At 41.2% G+C, this 18792-nt stretch overlaps 2 protein-coding genes across 4 annotated transcripts in view; both read right to left on the bottom strand.

Annotated features, from left to right (window-relative positions):
• Window positions 1-18792, bottom strand: part of LOC134800554 (trypsin-6-like) — a 43024-nt gene that overhangs the window by 902 nt on the left and 23330 nt on the right. For 2 of the 3 annotated variants that reach the window (XM_063773042.1, XM_063773041.1), the window contains exons 2-9: window positions 18539-18689; window positions 17551-17628; window positions 16775-16919; window positions 15821-15931; window positions 15198-15359; window positions 14637-14762; window positions 3681-3813; window positions 423-637 (exon numbers count right to left, since the gene is read on the bottom strand). In XM_063773042.1, the coding sequence (XP_063629112.1) occupies window positions 423-637; window positions 3681-3813; window positions 14637-14762; window positions 15198-15359; window positions 15821-15931; window positions 16775-16919; window positions 17551-17628; window positions 18539-18689 (1121 nt within the window). Of the gene's footprint in view, window positions 1-422; window positions 638-3680; window positions 3814-14142; window positions 14272-14636; window positions 14763-15197; window positions 15360-15820; window positions 15932-16774; window positions 16920-17550; window positions 17629-18538; window positions 18690-18792 lie in introns of those variants that run through there. The other variant, XM_063773043.1, reaches the window with a different exon arrangement.
• Window positions 4063-11449, bottom strand: LOC134800645 (glucose transporter GlcP-like). Its single transcript, XM_063773129.1, has 4 exons — window positions 11351-11449; window positions 8587-8816; window positions 5921-6118; window positions 4063-4068 (listed from the first exon to the last, which is right to left on the bottom strand). Exons 1-4 carry the CDS (start codon window positions 11418-11420, stop codon window positions 4063-4065), a joined length of 504 nt encoding a protein of 167 aa, XP_063629199.1. The 5' UTR covers window positions 11421-11449.

Below are 18792 nucleotides of genomic sequence, written 5' to 3'. Positions count from 1 at the left end.
CCCCTGCTTCTGTAGCGGTAAGTTTGTCCTTGGCACTCACCTATGTGGTACGCCGGTTAGCACTCGATATACTTTGGGAGAAAAACCCTTGTACCTAATCTTCAGCGCGTATTTGTCCACAGGTCGGCTGCAGGGTAAGTGTACGGTCTCAGTGGCAAGCGATGCAGCGTTGCTTCGAGTATCCAAAGGACTCCACGATAATTGAGCAGCGTGCACTGATGCACTAGTTTAACGTGGACGCACGAATTAAGGACGCCCCTAGACTCGACTGGACGCCACTTGAGCGACCACTTAGTTGGTACTCTGACGCTTGATGCACGTGGTAATGCTTATTTCAAAGTCAGGCTCGTTTCGGCATGACTTCGGTGCACTATTCAAATGAACTTGTGTGTGTAATTAAAGTACTTATTCCATAGAATTACCTTCCTCCCAATGCGCTCCATAATGCACACAGACACAACTGAGCCCAGCATCATAATGGTAGGGAAGCTTAGCGTCTGCAGTTCAGCGTTCATATTTGCCACTGATGACACGATGTTGGCACCGTAGGTCACCAGAGCAAAGTTTCCACTCAACGCCTGCACGGCGATCACGAGCGCGGAGATCAGGTAGGCCTTACGCCATGCTTTATCTTTAACTGGAAATAGTTATTTAACGGTCAAATAACAAGAGGGGTACTGTTATGTTGTTTCGAGCGGGTGATGGGAGTAGAAGTCAAACACCTTATGGGTCAAACAGATCACTGTGTTATGTCTTTCCTGTAGACATACACAAGAGTTAAGGGCTGTAAAGGTTAATTTTCTTTTTTAACCCTTATCCACGTGAAAAGGTCCTCCTTTTATTTAGAGAACTATGATAAAATCATTGCTTACATGCCCACAAGCTGTTAACTATTGCCCACAGGAGAGAAAAATGTACTGTTCGCGATAACACACTAGTTTTCTCTCCTGTGGGCAATAGTTAACAGCTTGTGGGCATATAAGTAATGATTTTATCATAGTTATTTAAATAAAAGGAGGACCTTTTCACGTGGATAAGGGTTAAATAAGAAAATTAACCTTTATAGCCCTTAACTCTTGTGTATGTCTACAGGAAAGACATAACACAGTGATCTGTTTGACCCTTATGTGTGATAGTATAAGAACGTATATTCTCTAAATGCCTGCCTATATATACACGTTAGGTTGCGCTGACACAAGCAATACGCGTTTATGTCGCAGTAAACCAAAGCGTTACTGCTAAACACTAAAAGTGGACATTTACCACATTACACCTCCCCCGAAAGTTCCTCTCACCGCCGGGGTGGCAGAAGAAACAATTTAAACGCATGTTACTTGTTTACAATTTTTTCTGAAATCAATAAAAAAAATATTAATTAATTATATAGGTATAATGCAAACAATCTTGATTTAGCTTGATTTTATGTGTCGTATTAATGTCGTAGTCTTGTAAAAAAAAATATCGTTATCTTTTAATAAGAAAATATTATCTTCACTTAAAATGTTATTATCTCTCAAACGTTAAAATATTGATTTACTTCCTTTTCTCATAAAATATAAATCTTCTTCTTTAAAAACATTTACCTACTCTTCATCTTTAAACCATTTGACAATTCAACTTTAAAACATTTAAAAACATTTGGTATTCAACTTTAAAATATTCACTCTCGCTGTTTATAGTTACGGTACCCTATAAATCTCGTAATAAAAATAAACTAATGCCGTATTAAGCCGGAGTCCTAAGCTCCTAACATAATTAATGGGAATGGTTACCCAGGGCATGGTCACCCTATAATCAATACATCATGGGCTACGCTCCCGTGCGTACCCGAACTTCATAACTACACGCGGGATTGGCTACCCGAGGGCATGGTCACCCTAAAACACAATAATAGCGGCATATCAGGCCAGGCTGTACGGCTCTGCCTGTACCTAGAGACACAAATACATTAAGACTTAAAAGTCTCCTACAACTTTCACGGAGGATACTGTATATCACACTATGATCAAGTACGAAGGACTAGTGCTCTAGCTATAAGGTCACATTGTACGAATGTGCCTATTAAACTCCTTAAAACTTCTCAAACTTGTACCGTACTGTAAGGTTTTTTATAAAATAAACACTTTTATTTAACTTCCAAAATTAAAAAAAAAATTATGTAATAAATCAAACTTTCGCTGTATATCAGGTGATCAGTCCGACACGTAGCTAATCATTACTCAAAAACAATTAAATAATTTTATTGAATTGAGTTGTTTATTACTTAATCGTTATGCTATGTATCAAATTTCATTCATCGCTTATTAAAATATTCTAACTCGCGGCAAAGTCTCGCGGCCTAGTTAAGTTTTCTGTCGACGTGCGCACAACGTGTGGCACGCGCTGCAAATTGCAACATACATAATTGAGGACACTATTCGACACTTTTAATTTTTATATTATATTATGACTTCTTATGAAAATTATTTATGCTTGAAACGAAATTGAGTTTAGCGACAACCTTTAATAATTATGAATGATTTAAATATGACTGCTTTGACTGCTACTGAATTGGAAAAAAAATGCTGGCTTTTAGAGAAAATTAAATAAAATACTAAATTACACGTAGGATTTACATCCTATTGCTGCGTGGCTGGCCGTCCTCGGCTTCGTCTTCGTCCGGTCCGGTGCGAGTTCGCGACCGGCATTCTTGGCAGCTGTTGGCGCGGCCTGGCGAGCTGGCACCTCCACGTGGCACTCGCTTGACGCTTCATATGGCTGGCTGGCTCTGCTTCCGATGATTATGGTGGGCCGGGATAACCCTGGACACCTCTTGGTTTGCGAGCCGGGAAACCCTGGACAACGCTCTTCGATCTTCGCTCTTCTTGATTTCTCTTCTTAACTTGGTTTCCGTTTTTTGATGTTGGGTGGTTCTTCTTTTTTCTTGGTTCTTAATGGTGGTTGGTTCTGACTGCGTGGATTCTTGCGTTGAAAGTGTGATTGGTTATCTGGGTTGTAGTCTTGGTAGATTTTTTCTTCTTTCTTGAGTATTAGTTCGTTGGTTCGCTGGTCTGGGTCGCCATCAAATAACAGGATAGAGTTGTTGTTTATGGTTTCGAGCGGGTGATGGGAGTAGAAGTCAAACACCTTATGTGTGATAGTATAAGAACGTATATTCTCTAAATGCCTGCCTATATATACACGTTAGGTTGCGCTGACACAAGCAATACGCGTTTATGTCGCAGTAAACCAAAGCGTTACTGCTAAACACTAAAAGTGGACATTTACCACATTACAACGGTCACTATTCAGTTGAAGGCACAAGACCGAAGGGCCCTTCCCTTACAATATGGCGTGCCCAAATTATTGGCAAGGAACAGAAGCCTAAGGCGGAACCTGGTCTTCACATGGTCAAGTCACATAAAAGTGATCCTACTCAACAGCACTGTGGCATCAACTAAAAAAATGCAGGCGTTTGTCTCGAATTACTTTCGTACACAATTTTTTGTAGAAGTGATAGTAGATATAGAATTAAATAGGATGGAGTTTTCAGTTGTCTGGAAGAAGAACAGGACCTCTACTTAATAACCGGAGTTATGTTTAAATTTAGTCAAGTCGTTAGAAATGTGTTTACGAAAGTATGCGGTAGAGACGCTCAAAAAATGGGTATCGTCTTGGGTCGTCCCATTCGTTGTACTTACAAATGACTACCAACGAGAGGCTAGGAAGGGTCTTGTAATATTCGTCCTGCTTCTTCATGCATTCGAGTTCGGTTTGCAGGGATGGATCGTGAATGGGTAGACCTCTGAGACATGACAAATTTTCGGCTGCTTCCTGTAAGTATTTTGCAAATCAGCATCCTCACTTGTGCACCTTTACAACATAATTATCGTGTCTGCTGTCATGAACGAGATGAGACGACAGTTATATCGTACGCGACATGGAGTAGCTAATAAGTAGTATATGAGCTAAATGCATGGTCATGGAGGTACTTTCTTTAGCAGTTTGCACAAAGTAGGCACTTATTACGATGGGTAGTGGGAGAGTACCGTAAAACGGGGTGAGTTGGCTCGAAATCGAAGTTCAAACCTGGATAAAAGTTTATTTTTATATGTGGCACATTGATTTATATACAAAAAAAGTGTTCCGGAGGTATGAATTTTAGTTTGTCAATGATAGTTTGTTGCTTCATTGCATAGTTTCAATGAAAAATTCATAATAGTAGGCAAAGCCAGCTCACCCCGTAGTTGGGGTTATAAGGCCTAGCAATGGGGTGAGATGGAAAAATTGCTAGGGTTGACACTTTCGGATCAAGACAATAGCTCGACTTGTCAAGAGAATTTTTTATTAATGTAGCAAAATTATGTTTTATTTATGCTCCTACTTAAACCGGTTTAATGTTTTCTGTAAGTAGTGACCCTTATTTTTATGACGTATAGATAGTTTTTTTAGATCAATTTATAAAAATATATTTTGATCTATATGGAATTAGTAAGGTGAATCCCATCAAAAACATTAATATGAAATTAATGACTAGCATGACACACTATATGACACGTCGACAGACAGAAACGTCTATCGCCGTAGTGTCACAATTTTGTGTGCAAACACATGACTAGCATGACACTGCGTTGTCAGAAGGGACGTCTTTCGACGTAGTGTCGTATTTAGGTAGGTATGCAAATGCATGATCAGCACAACACATTGCACATTGACATTTAATCATGGTCAAATATCGACTACCGCAGGTAGGCTCAAAGGGCGTAAGGGACAAAATGGCGAAAATGAGTTATGGATGAGTTAAGAACTCATAGTTTAGTGGATTAATACCTTTGTTTAATAATATTTACCATTTTATCATAATGTAAGACACTTTTGACTACTTATGTAAATCGACAACCCTGAACTACGAACACCAACTCCCCCCTCTATCAAAACCGGTACACCCCGTTCGTAACACCAACTCTCCCCATTCATGACCCAACTGTTCCCGTTGTCGAGCCAACTCACCCCTCAGTACAATCCTGCTCTCCCCATAAAAATCCTCAAATGCGGTTGGATCGTTTTCTATGTTAAAACCATTATAAATAAAGAAAATATAACTTAAGTTTTTCTGTTTCCAATAAGCCATGTAAGTATATAAACGATATCCGAAAGGTGGATGAACACTTACTTTGGTAAACATCACTTAAAAACAAAGTTAAATTCAACTAAAAATCCGCCGATTTCAAGCATCAACTTTGACAGTGAATTTGTGTTTCATAATTGTATGATTTGGCAGCTTAGTGTTGCGAAAAGAAGAAAAAATATGTCTAAAAATATAATCAAATTACTTTGAGAGCAACCTAAGCCCAACTCAAAAATGAAATTCTGGATTCACAATCCAACTCCCCCCGCGAAACCTACTCACCCCGTTTTACGGTACGTGAGAGGTGGTACATTACGTATTTGTATTTATTTGTGAGCGATAGCTACATCGGATTAGGTATTGTATCAAGTTCACCTCGGAATACCATCGAAAAAAAAAAAATACTTCTGTCAAAAGACCAACACATCACATAACTTACATCGAAACGGCCAATCTTAACCAGGTACCCAGGAGACTCTGGACACTTCAGCATTAAAAAGAACGTGAGGACTGGTATCCCGGTCACAACATAAAGTATCGTGTAGTAATCTAGGTAAGCTCCTAACGCATATATCGTTAATATTCCAGGAAAGCAATACGAATCATAAATTAGGAGGCTGAAATAATAGTGAATAGATTTCTTCGTTAAGCCATGAGCATGAATGACTTTATTTGGATTATTTGTACTTTCGGTACCTACATTGTCCGAGCCCCAGGGGCTTTGCTGTAAATCGTCGACGTAAACCTAAGTCGGTCCTTAGAAATGAAACGTTATTTAAAAAAAAACTGGAAACATGAAAAGCCAAAACATACTGTCAAGATACTGTTGTTACCTAAATTGAGAAAAAAGATCAGCATAGAACCCATGCGACCTCTAATGTTGTCTTGGGCGATCTCCTTATTGTACATGGGCACCGCACTGAAGCAGCCGGCAGCGGCGAGCCCATAGCATATCCTGGCTATGATTAAGTATGTCAAGTTTGTGGCGAACAGTTTCAGAAGCCAGCATCCCTGAAATGAAAAACCAAGACCAAAAAGGGAGCTTTATATTAATTCATCATCATCATCATCATCATCATCAGGCTATAGTAGTCCACTGCTGGACATAGCCCTCCCCTAAAGAGCGCCATAGCGCCCTGTCCTCAGCTTGTCGCATCCAGCATCTGCCTGCAGTCTTTCGCAGATCGTCATCCCACCTGGTCGGAGGGCGTCCTACACTACGTTTGCCAAGTCGCGGTCTCCACTCAAGAACACGTTTACCCCAGCGGTTGTCGGTTCTTCGTGCGATATGGCCAGCCCACTGCCACTTCAGCTTGCTAATTCTTAGAGCTATGTCGATAACTTTGGTTCTCTGTCGGATGTATTCGTTACGAATCCTATCCTTCAGAGAAACTCCGAGCATAGCTCTCTCCATAGCTCGCTGAGCGACTTTGAACTGGTGGACCAACCCTACCGTGAGTGTCCATGTCTCGGCTCCGTAGGTCATGACGGGTAGGACGCACTGATTGAAAACTTTTGCTTTCAAACATTGCGGTATGGATGACGAGAAGACTCGGCGCAGTTTCCCAAACGCTGCCCAGCCCAGCTGGATCCTCCTCTCGGCCTCCTTCTCGAAATTGTTTTTACCTAACTGCAGAATCTGCCCGAGGTAAGTGTATTCGGAAACGATTTCAAGAAGGTGACCATTTACGACTATCGGTATTGGATCAATGTGGCCATTGATCATGACTTTGGTTTTATCCAAATTCATGCCAAGACCGATGCGTCGCGAGGCTGCAGCTAGGCCGTCCAGCATCCGGTTCAGCTCCTCTAGCGACTCCGCCATTAAGACTATGTCATCTGCGAATCGTAGGTGTGAGATGTAGTCGCCGTTTATGTTAATGCCCTTACCTTTCCAGTCCAGCGTCTTAAACATATCTTCCAACGCGCTTGTGAACAGTTTCGGGGATATAACATCCCCCTGTCTCACTCCTCTGCGCAATTGGATGGGTTTAGACTGCTGACCCTGTACTTGGTTGGCCACTCATGGTGGCGGCTTCGTAAAGACATCTCAACACCTCGATATAACGATAGTCTATTTGGCATCGCTGTAAGGATTCCAGAACAGCCCAGGTCTCGACAGAGTCAAAGGCCTTCTCATAGTCCACAAAGGCTAGACACAGGGGCTGATTATATATTCTTCGGACTTCTGTATAATCTGCCTCACTGTGTGAATGTGGTCTATGGTGCCATATCCTCCGCGAAACCCTGCCTGCTCCGGCGGCTGGAACTCGTCGAGTCTCCTAGCGAGACGGTTCGTGACCACTCGTGAGAACAGCTTATAGACGTGGCTCAGGAGCGAGATGGGTCTGTAATTTTTAAGGAGGGTTTTGTCCCCCTTCTTAAAAAAGAGCACCACCAAACTCCCGCTCCACGCCTTTGGAGTTCTCCCACTGTGAAGGACGGCGTTGAAGAGGTTCTGTAATTCCTGTATAACAGGGGCTCCTCCAGCTTTCAAAAGCTCTGATGTTATTCCGTCCTCACCGGGGGCTTTTCAATTTTTAAGCTGCCTCAGAGCTAACACGATCTCGTCTTGGCTGATGTCTGGCAGTTCGTCGGTGTAGTGGCGTGTCAAGGTGGCTCTGGAATCGTGGTCGTCTCGTCGGGAATGAGGGGCATGTGCAGCGTATAATCGGCCATAGAAATCCTCAATCTCGGCGGAGATCTCCGGCTTCGACAATACGGTCCTCCCGTCGCGCGTTTTAAGCTTCGTCAGGTGGCTCCTGCCAAGCTTATATTAATAAGCTTATATTAATTAACAGTTTAGAAATCCTCGCCTATTTTGTTTGAAATGTTGGAAATATCCTCTACAAATGGCAGAATCTTTTGAAGTTGTATTTGCTGGAGCAGTCCGCCAGATATTCACTCATGAACTTTTGTAATACTCAAAAAACTGTTAATTGTAAAAGCCATTTATAAGTCTGATAGGTATTCATGGCTTGGCCAAAAGAATGACTAACCAAAATTCGCTGTCTATGTCTAGTGTTCTTAGAAAAAAAAAGAATACCGTACCGTTCATAAGCGATACTGGTGGAGTTCTCATGCCTCAATTTCTGATCAAACTGTTTGACTCAAACAGGGCTCAATTGTTTTATTAAGACATATCACTTGCACGTCAATACTCCGCTGGCCCAATATTACAGGGTTCTATGTTACATTTTCTAAATAGTTGAAATTCGACTTTTTTAAATGTCACTATGACAATGACAATGTTCCAGTTCGATAAAAGTGAAACATAGAACCCTGTAATATTGGGCCAGCGACTCGTCTGCTCAGATAATTGGCAGCGTAGTTTCTAAATGTGGACTCAGATTTCTTACCATGTGCCGAGTAAACACACACCGCCACGCCTATCGTATGCCGCGCATCATCGTGAACCGTATCGGAATGTACGAAGGTTGATATTGGGCTGTAGCAAGTAACAAGCAGTATTTACTTACAATTTGCGGCACAGTCATAAGCAATATGCTTTTCTTTCTTCCAATCCTGTCAGCGAGAAAGGCAAAGAGCGGAACAGTGAAGGCGGCAGTGATGGGCATGAGACTGGCGACCCAGCCCAGCGTGGAGTCCGACAGCGGAGCGCCCGTCGGCGAGGAGCTGGACTGCAGGACCTTGGCGGAGGGCGACAGCCAGCCCGCCTGCAGCCCATATGTGAAGAGAGTCGAGTTTGCTGGAAGAACTCAAAAATGAAACTTAACTGTTATTTATTTTGTAGCGCGAAACCGGATCGAAGTAAGGAATCTTGTCTAAGGTCCGGGATGTCTGATAGAAGACGTTTCATGATTATCTTATACCTTTAAGGCCGAGCCACACCGGCTGCGTGTGCAGCACGCTGCGTGGAGTGCGCTGCGTGACGTGCGCAGCACCCCTGTCACACCGGGTGACGCGCACGTCACGCAACGCACGCCACGCAGTGTGCTGCACACGCCACGCAGGCGCACGCTGCAGCTCAGTCATGCGTGCAGTAAAATAAAATACTCCTGCGACAGTACCTACCTACATCATGTTATTATAACTCCCGTTGCAAATGGAAGCAGCTCACCTAATGCCGCCATTGCAATTAGAGGAAAAAAATGTCTCATACTTGAATCGAGATAATTGAGAGTACATAATATTATTCACCGACGCACAATAGTTCACAATACAACAACCTTGTTTTCCAATAGTATCGTTAATACCTAACATCGATTTGTTCCCAAGGGCCTGATTAAATTTTTATAAGACGTATTTTTTGTAATCTTTGTGCTATGTTGTAAATATACATTCGTATTGACGAACGATTTTAATTAGTTTTTCTTTTTTCACTGAATCCATATTAAAAACCAGCACGCGCACCGGCCTAGTTGTAAATAAATACAAGCGAGCTGCGCGTGTACACGCACAGCACCTATGCAGCACCGAGCTGTGCGTGTCCGAACCTGCTCGGTTCGCCCTCTCATAGGGAACGCAGTTAAACACAACGTCATCGTCAGCGGCAACGTCGCTTCGTTGCGTGCAGTGATCATTCGCATCAAGCCGCTGTGTATAATTTTGTCAAAATTGTTCAAACAGCATGCAGCTTTTGCAACGGTAGTATAATAACATGATGTACCGTCGCAGGAGTATTTTATTTTACTGCACGTACTACCGAGCTGCAGCGTGCGCCTGCGTGACGTGTACAGCACACTGCGTGGCGTGCGCTGCGTGACGTGCGCGTCACCCGGTGTGACAGGGGTGCTGCGCACGTCTACGCTTACGTCGACGCACACGTGCTGCACACGCAAGCGGTGTGGCTCGGCCTTTAAATAAAATACTCCTGCGACGGTACATCATGTTATTATACTACCGTTGCAAAAGCTGCATGCTGTTTGAACAATTTTGACAAAATTATACACAGCGGCTTGATGCGAATGATCTCAAATGAACTGATAAAAATTGTCTCATATTTGATTCAAGATAACTGAGAGATTTTAGAGTACCTAATACCTAATATTATTCAACGACGCACAATAGTTCACAACCAACCTCGTTTTCCAATAGTACCGTTAGTACCTAATAGTCCCACAGGCCACAGTAAATTTTTATATGACTTATTTTTTGTAATCTTTGTGCTAAATGTTGTAATATATATTCGTATTGTCGAACGATATTAATTAGGTTTTCTTTTATCACTGAATCAGACTGAATCCATATTAAAAACCAGCACGCGCACTGGCCGAGTTGTAAATAAATACAAGCTAGCTGCGCGTGTACACGCACAGCACCTATGCAGCACCGAGCTGTGCGTGTCCGAACCTGCTCGGTTCGCCGTCTCATAGGGAACACCGTTTAACACAACGTCATCACTGCACGCAACGAAGCGACGTTGCCGCTCCGCTGCGTGCAGACGTGCACGCAGCACGCAGCCGGTTTGTCTCGTCGGAGCTGCGTTGCGTGCAAGTCACGCGTACGCGCACGTCACGCACACGTCACGCAAGCGGTGTGTCATCTCTTATGGGAATTCGTATTCTACAACGCAGCGGGACGCGTACGTGCACGTGCACGTCTACGCATACGCATCCGGTGTGGCCTGGCCTTTAACGAGCAATTCTTGTTTATTTATATATTTCGCGGATCTCGGAGACGGCTCTAACGATTTCGATGAAATTTGCTATATGGGGGTTTTCGGGGGCGATAAATTGATCTAGCTAGGTCTTATCTCTGGGAAAACGTGCATTTTTGTGTTTTTATATGTTTTCTGAGCAAAGCTTGGTCTCCCAGATATTTAATTTTAAAAGATAAAAAATAAATCAAGTACCAATACATTATATTAAGAACTTATTCCAGCTAGGTAGTTTTTAAAAGTACCTACAATAAGGCTGCGTTTCCACCAGAGATGGGCGAGGATACATACTTGAGTAGCGAGGGATGTGTTTATTAGAACCAATAGAATCACTTAGTCTATCCTCGCTCAGCGCAGCTCTAGTAGACAATTAAATAGGTATATTCTATTGGTTATTAACAAACACATTACATCCCTCGCTACGCATCCTCGCATATCTCTAGTGGAAACGTAGCCATGCCAGTTTTTTTTTTATCTTTAGTTAACGAGCTTAGTCTAAAAGACGATGCCGCTCAATAATACACATCAAGAAATGTTAACAATAAAAAAATTAAAAGCTAAACAGTTCATTATACTAAGTAATATAAATTAATAATCGATTCATTCAACAAACAAGTAGTTACCTACTACACCAGAAATCCATTGCATATATGCGTGTCCTTTTCTCTTTTCTTTTTCTATTTTCTTTTCCATATTTGTTTTAAATATATTATAATAATTTAAAAATCACCGACCACGAACTCAATTTGTATTACCTAACTATATAAAATTAGTATTTGTATTATACGTATAAATACAATAAGCAGCTTGTTTTCTGATGCAATACAGTGGAAACATTGATGTAGACATGGAGACTGATTATTTGCAGAAGCTGTATAAAGACGATAGTAATGAGATAATGTTTTGTACGGGATGTCCCATAAATATAGTCTGTATTTTATTTTATGTGCGAGTTAACTATGCGAGTGTACAAATTATGGTGGTTACGTAAATAATTAATTCGAAAATTTTTACTAATGAAATTAAATAATACAAAGTTCATTCAAAACCGCAAAACTCAAAAGTAGCGAGACTACATTGACTACAACAACCAACGTAAAAATCTACGCGAACGAAGTCGTGTGCCACAGCTAGCGCATAACTACATAACCGCCGAAAAAAAACTAAAAGGAAATAAAAAACCCGGCACTAACACGAAACGAGTCGACCAACAAAAACAATAGCACACTGAAAAGAAAAAAATAATTATTTTGTCTTCAATAACGCAAGTGAATACCTATGAACTATGTATATACATACTTCTGAAATCAATCACACAAATCTGCGTATTTATATATTTACAATCTGTTATTTTTGGAGTCGGTGCAGGTGCTTCACTAAGGTGCTCAAGTTTGTTTGAGGCTGGCACCGACTCCAAAAATAACAGATTGTAAATATATAAATACGCAGATTTGTGTGATTGATTTCAGAAGTATGTATATACATAGTTCATAGGTATTCACTTGCGTTATTGAAGACAAAATAATTATTTTTTTCTTTTCAGTGTGCTATTGTTTTTGTTGGTCGACTCGTTTCGTGTTAGTGCCGGGTTTTTTATTTCCTTTTAGTTTTTTTTCGGCGGTTATTTTTTTTGTTAAAAAGTTTTTATTTTATAATTTTCTGTGGCTATAATTTATACAAATTATTACATGCTTAATTTTTGATTACTTTTAAAATAGCTACCTACCTTGCTTTAGCTATTAACTGTTATATTAATAATCCTACTTTAACTATTATGTTCTGTAATATAAATAAATTACCCCTATTTTCCCACCCTTAGGGTAGGACTTTTTTCCAATTTTTTATTATTATTACGACTACTCTGTAAAAGGTTATGCGTGGTCATACGTTACAATCGGTGAGTGAAAAAATCAATCATCCCCTATTTTCCTACCCTTAAGGTTGGATTTTTTTTTCCAAATTTATATGGGACCAACTTCGGGGTATACCCTTTCCAATAAAAAAATAATTATCAAAATCGAACACCTCTGTAAAAAGTTATGCGTGGTCATACATAAAAAAAAAAAAAATATACGCGTCGACTTGAGAACCTCCTCCGTTTTTTTTTTTCGTCGGTTGAAAAACTTAAGACGAAAGTGGAGGACCCGCGTGAAATCGCCTTTTCATACAAACATAGCCTGATTTTCCTCTTTGGATATAAACATATTTGAAATTATATGAAAATATTTTGAATTAATGTACATCAAGCACAGCTGCAGTATGCCCTTGATTTTTTCGAATGTTTATGTATTATAAAAGTAAGGAGCATTTAAAATTTTGTATGTGAAATATGTTTTTCCCTCCTCATTTTTACAATAATCAAGAAATCTAAAAAAGTCAAACGTAACATAAAAAATTCGACTCTTTCATACATTCCGGCTGATGTGATGCCGCTGATTTGTACGGGACAGTCAATTTTTTTTCTCGAATTTGGCATTGGTTCCATAATAAAAGTTGTTCAGTATGACCTATAAAGTCACTACGCAGTGTAGGTATGGCTGTTGGTTTACATTTCACCCTGTATATTAACCCTACTAGTAATAGGCAGTAGTACCTACCCTTCATTTGACGTTTTTAAATTTTTTTTGGTTCTTATTTAAGAATAAGAATAAGAGACAGGAGCGAAAAAGCGATTTCATTTTTTTTTTATAATACCTACTACATCAAATTGCGTAAAAATGTTTTCTGTAATGCTAATATCCAGAGAGGAAAATGGGAACTACGTTTGTATGAAAAGCCGATTTTCGCGACCTCATCCGCATTCCTCTTAAATATTTTTGCGGTATCCTATGTCTAGCGGACTCCCTGTAGGTATATGATAAATGAATACTATTGAAATGTATTATGTGTGCTTAATTTGTAGTAGGTACCTACTCATATTTGATTGCTTATACTTACACTGCCTTTGTACTTTGTCACACAGGAGCGGGGTGGAACTTAACCGCAATCGTTTGCGCTACTTTCAAGCGAATCCAGGGTGTGGCAAAGGCTTTATGAGAACAGGCTGAACAGGTTATGAGACATACAAACATACTACGTAGGCGGTCACCATAGCCTATAGTCGCCCGCAACTCCAGGGGTGTTACTCAAGGAAATCTCGGCAGAGAGCTTATTCCAGTCGCGTCGCGTTCGGGGAGGGAATTCCTCTAAAAAAGCACAGTGCGCCACTTCTAAGGTTATGAGTACTGATATGCCGTCGGATTGTTTCCAAAAATGCGAAATTCCCACTTTTTCGGACACAAATTTCGGAAACTTCTCATATTTTTGTAAAATCGAAATTTTCTATTTCCGAAACGAAAGTTTCCTCTGTATTAATTCTGTGAATTTCCTGACATTTTCGACAAATGGTGCGATGGTAAAAAATAAACATGAAATATTTTGCAAATAGTGTTTATTAGCTCTCGGACAAGATGAGGTTATCACTGCTGTCGGCACTGTCCACGGGCACGGAGTTGATGGGAATTGCCTTCAGGATCGAGTCCAGCCACACGCGGCTGTGAGATATCTACAAGAAATCAAGGTTAAGGTGTAGATAAACATGACAAAGACTGTTATCTGTTGGAGTCTCTTAGGCAGAAAAAACTCCGCACTGCCAGATCTCCGTCTCTGGATTCTCATAATATTTGTGATTGCTGTGGCAGAAGAGGCCGCTCTGGTGTAGGACTTCCCAGTCATCGCAGACGTTGCGATCAACCCCCCCGCAAAATTTAACCTGATCCTACCCGACGCTGCAACAATCGTCTGCAATCGATGATGTGGAAAATAATGATGGAAAGAATATGAGGCGGTTGTTTGGCTATGATTTTTAAACTCTAGGTGACCCTCATACTTGTTTCTAACTAGTAGTTGAGTTCTGTAATTTGAACTGACCTTAGCGTAAACTCCAGGCTTGGACTTGTAAGTGCACTCCTCGGTCCCAGAGAAGAGCGCGATGCCGTATAGAGTGCCGCCTTTGGAAGCGCCGCTGAAGTGTACGGCTGGGTCGCCTGTGTCACCCTGGTAACATAAATCAGATTATCTAGGAGCTAATTTTACTCGAGATTACCTGAAAGTAACATAACTGCTTGGCTGTTTATAGCTGTGTGTGTCTATCCCACCAGACGGAGGTAACAGTATTGTAACGATTAAATTTCAAATTCACGTTAGATTTATTGTCTATTATTTTTGATGGTAAGACGAGATGGTAGATTGTAGATTAACATGGTTTATTGAAGAGCGTGCGCCTCGCCTTTCCTGTGGCATAAGCCAGTGTAGCCGAGAGGGTAATGCAGGTGCTGGGCATCCCTGCGTTTCCTTAATTCCGTCCCAGGCGGTGTAATGTCTTACACCATAAATCGTCTACAATAGACGCAAAGGCCAATGATTGAGGAGCGTGGGAATATGACCAATGAACACAGATAAGGTATAGTCAATACTTTACAAGTAACTTACAGCACACAAAGCGATGCCTTTGACCGTGCTCTGCAGACACATATGGTCGGACTGCAGCCGGTACCCGTTCCCGTAGAGGAGACGGCACGACGCGCGAGGCACGTCTTGTACTATCATTCTTCTGAGCTCCTGGTTCTGGCCCTCGCGGATTTGACCGGAGATCTGTCAAAAAGGACACGACTTGGTGGAGTGGCAATTATGTATACCCAATCGTCTTATTTCATATTGACACGCACTCTTTCGGTCGCCAATCGGTGTAGATACGGCAAGTCGGACTTCAGTTATTGTGTGAATCATCATCATTAACTTAAGAGTTATTCTCTTGTCGGTGGAGTACCTTCCAGCTTTCCCTATCTTGCGCCAGCTTTTTGACTTTTTGATACGACGCGACCCCTCCCAGCAGCGCCATCAGTATTGGATGGAGGCCGAGGAAGCAGGTTCTGATAGGGCTCTAGACCAAGCATCAAGGCGCGGGAAAACGCGCGGGAAAGCGTGCATTGACTTCACTCGCATAGGTTTGCATTTGTTTAACAAAGACGCTACACCACACGCCCCTGGAGCTCTGGTGTCTGGTCTGAAGCTGGTCTTCGCCGCTGGAGCATCGATTTAGTTGGCAAACTTACGGCGCCGTATCCCGTGACGACGATGTGACCATATCTCGGCGGATCGTCTGAAGAAGGCGGGGCAAGCTTCACTGGCTGCACGCGGTTACCCAGCGTCACTGGCATGTTTAGCTGCAGACAACATTTACATTAAACTATACTTACATCTTAAGACACAAGGAAAACAGACACACAGAGAGACAAACGAAGTCACATAAGAGTTCAATTTTTTACATACTTTTATTTAGCTTCACTGCCCATTTGATTACTTATATAATAATAATATCTGGGAGACCGAACTTTGCTCGGAAAACATATTAAAACTCAAAAATGCGTGTTTTCCCAGAGATAAGACCTAGCTAGATCGATTATTCGCCCCCAAAAACCCCCATAGGTATAGCAAATTTCATCGAAATCGTTAGAGCCGTTTTCGAGATCCCCGAAATAGTTATATATATATATATATTTTATATAGCTATAGCTGTTATCTAGTTGTTACCTCTGCGTTGGAAGGTATGGTAGTTGCTTTCGTTATTAACGTTATACGGTTTTTGTCAAAAATGTCATTTTTGGATACCTACAAGTTTTACTTTTCTTTCAACAGACAACTAATCCTACTCATGGAGCCAATTCTAACAAATCCAAACACAATCAGGTTGCGTTTTTTTATCGTTGAGTTCCTATAGCCGCCTCCTGTGCCCATCATCAGATCAGATCGATGGTACCATACTGCATTGTCAGTGGGTCTAATTTCGCTTGCAAGATCTGACTCAAACATACATACATTGCAAGTTAAATAAAAGTTTGTAAAAACTGGTGTTTGCGCTAGGGATTAATTAGAGTGACTCTGCAAAGTTTGAAAAACACTGAATTAGACCATTATAGTAGACCCCGAGGTCCTTAAGGATGCAACTAGGAAAACGCCAAGGTAAGAAGGACAAGCACTAAAATACGTAAAATTAATTAGTTTCATACCTTAATAAGGGCTAGGTTATGCTCAGGATAGTACTGGTCTATCCTATACTCTGGGTGCCTGACGATCTCCGTGACTGCAAATATTCTGCCGCCAAAATCACGGAAAACGGATCCGGTACGGACTGACACCTCATCCTTGGTAACACTGGGAAAACCATAAAAATATACACATGTTATACTTACATATAGGTATTTGACGACCGTTCTGGGCCTAGTGGGGGTGGGTAGTGACACTAGCCGCAGCGCCCAGGAGCGACCTAGTATCACAGTAGTATGGAGTTAGTATCACACGTGTGATACTAGAGCGCTCCACGCCCTGCCTATGAAGCCAATAATGGTTCTGGGTTCAAATGCCGGTAAGGGCATTTATTTGTGTGGTGAACACGGATATTTGTTCCTGAGTCTTGGGCCTTTTCTATGTATTTACGTATAACACTACACCTTATAAATAAAACAAAGTCTGTCTGGGTGTATGTGCGTTCGCTATACACTCGAAAACTACTGATCGGATTTTCACGCGGTTTTCATCTATCAATAGAATGATGATTCTTGAGGTCAAAAAAGTATACATTATGAACTAGCCAGTACGAAGTTAATCGCGTCCTTCAATGAGCGCTAAAAATCGGACTCTACTAGGAAAACCACAAATGTCATAAAACATTCGTAAGTACACATGCTGGTTCCTGGGTACTTGCACGACACATACTTACTATGTTAAAGATGGACATACAACATTCAAGAGTAATATTTGTGCAGTGTAGTGGTAGTGTACTTACTAGTCAAAACACTGTCCTGCCGTCAACACCCACTCTTTTCCGACCAGAGCACCGCCACACCAGTGTTTACTGTGTAATCTGGAAAAATGACACCCTTGCATTAGGTACCTTCAATGTCAACATCGCGCTATTAGGGTCTGTGCGGAAAGAGAAGAGTCGTGAAATGTATGGGATCCAATACATTCTACGACGCAATATAAATGCGGGGTTAGTCTTCATGGCTCGGCACTTTGGTACTTGAAAAGTTAATATAACAACAACTAAAAATATTTATTTTCCTTTACCTATGTCGGTGATCACATGATGTTTTCCATAGAAACCAGCCCTCAGGCACGTAAAGATTTTCTACACTAAACTCGTTGCGGATTTTCTCAGCGGCAAAATATACTGAACTTAGACAGAATTAATTCAGACAGTTGAATTGAGACATTCTGCTTCTAACCAGATCACGTCCTACAGATAGGTACATTCTATTAAGTGGTATCCAACTAGGGTTACCAGATACAAATTTAGAATTTCCTGACAAAATTCCTGATTTCCGAATATTTTTCCTGACATTCATATTTTTGACGGGGGGGTCTAGGGCTAGGGTCTATAGAGGCTAATATGTTTTACCTACATTATTTTTAATCACAGAGGCAGAGAATACTTAATTCTTATTATATTGTTATCTTTGCAAATGCGAATATTAGACATGATATTGATTTCTAAAACATCTATGTATGTATGTATGCTTGAGTAAAGATTTGTTAATTAATAATTACGAAGTTATTAAGTCGAGTGGATCTAATTTATATATTTTTTACAATGATTTTGGATTAATTTAAGTAAATAAAAAGGTACAACAAAAGTTTATCAATTCAAAAAATTCCTGACATTTTCGTGTTCCGTCCCCATTCCTGACAAAAGGCTAAAATTCCCGACATGTCAGGAAAATTCCTGTCATCTGGTAACCCTATATCCAACAGGATTTTAGGGTAGACATTACCTGACAGAGACAGTATAGGGGTAGTCCTCTAAGCACACGAGGCCGTTCTCCGTGGTCAGCCGCTTGCGTCGCAAATGCGTAAGGTCCTCTTCGAACTTCGGCGGGAACTCACACTCCTGCTCGGGCGCTTGCACTTTTGTTGTAGTCGTACCTGGATGTGATTACGTCAGAAGTTATCAATGATAGACCACAAAGGATGACTACTACGGACTAAGGAAGGCCACGTGACGGTCCGGGTCCAGGCCGAGCCATCC

Source organism: Cydia splendana, chromosome 20 (assembly GCF_910591565.1).
Source record: "Cydia splendana chromosome 20, ilCydSple1.2, whole genome shotgun sequence".
Classification (NCBI taxonomy): Eukaryota; Metazoa; Arthropoda; class Insecta; order Lepidoptera; family Tortricidae; genus Cydia; species Cydia splendana.
This window is presented reverse-complemented; position numbering and strand designations above follow the sequence as displayed.

Bases quoted from the DNA above. Each gene is read 5' to 3' on its own strand.
- LOC134800645 (XM_063773129.1), bottom strand. From the start codon at position 11,420: ATGGAAAAGAAAATAGAAAAAGAAAAGAGAAAAGGACACGCATATATG. The intron at 8,817-11,350 runs GTAACTACTTGT...GAGTTCTTCCAG, and splicing joins ATGGATTTCTGGTGTAGTAG to CAAACTCGACTCTCTTCACA. The intron at 6,119-8,586 runs GTAAGTAAATAC...TTTTCATTTCAG, and splicing joins TTATGACTGTGCCGCAAATT to GGATGCTGGCTTCTGAAACT.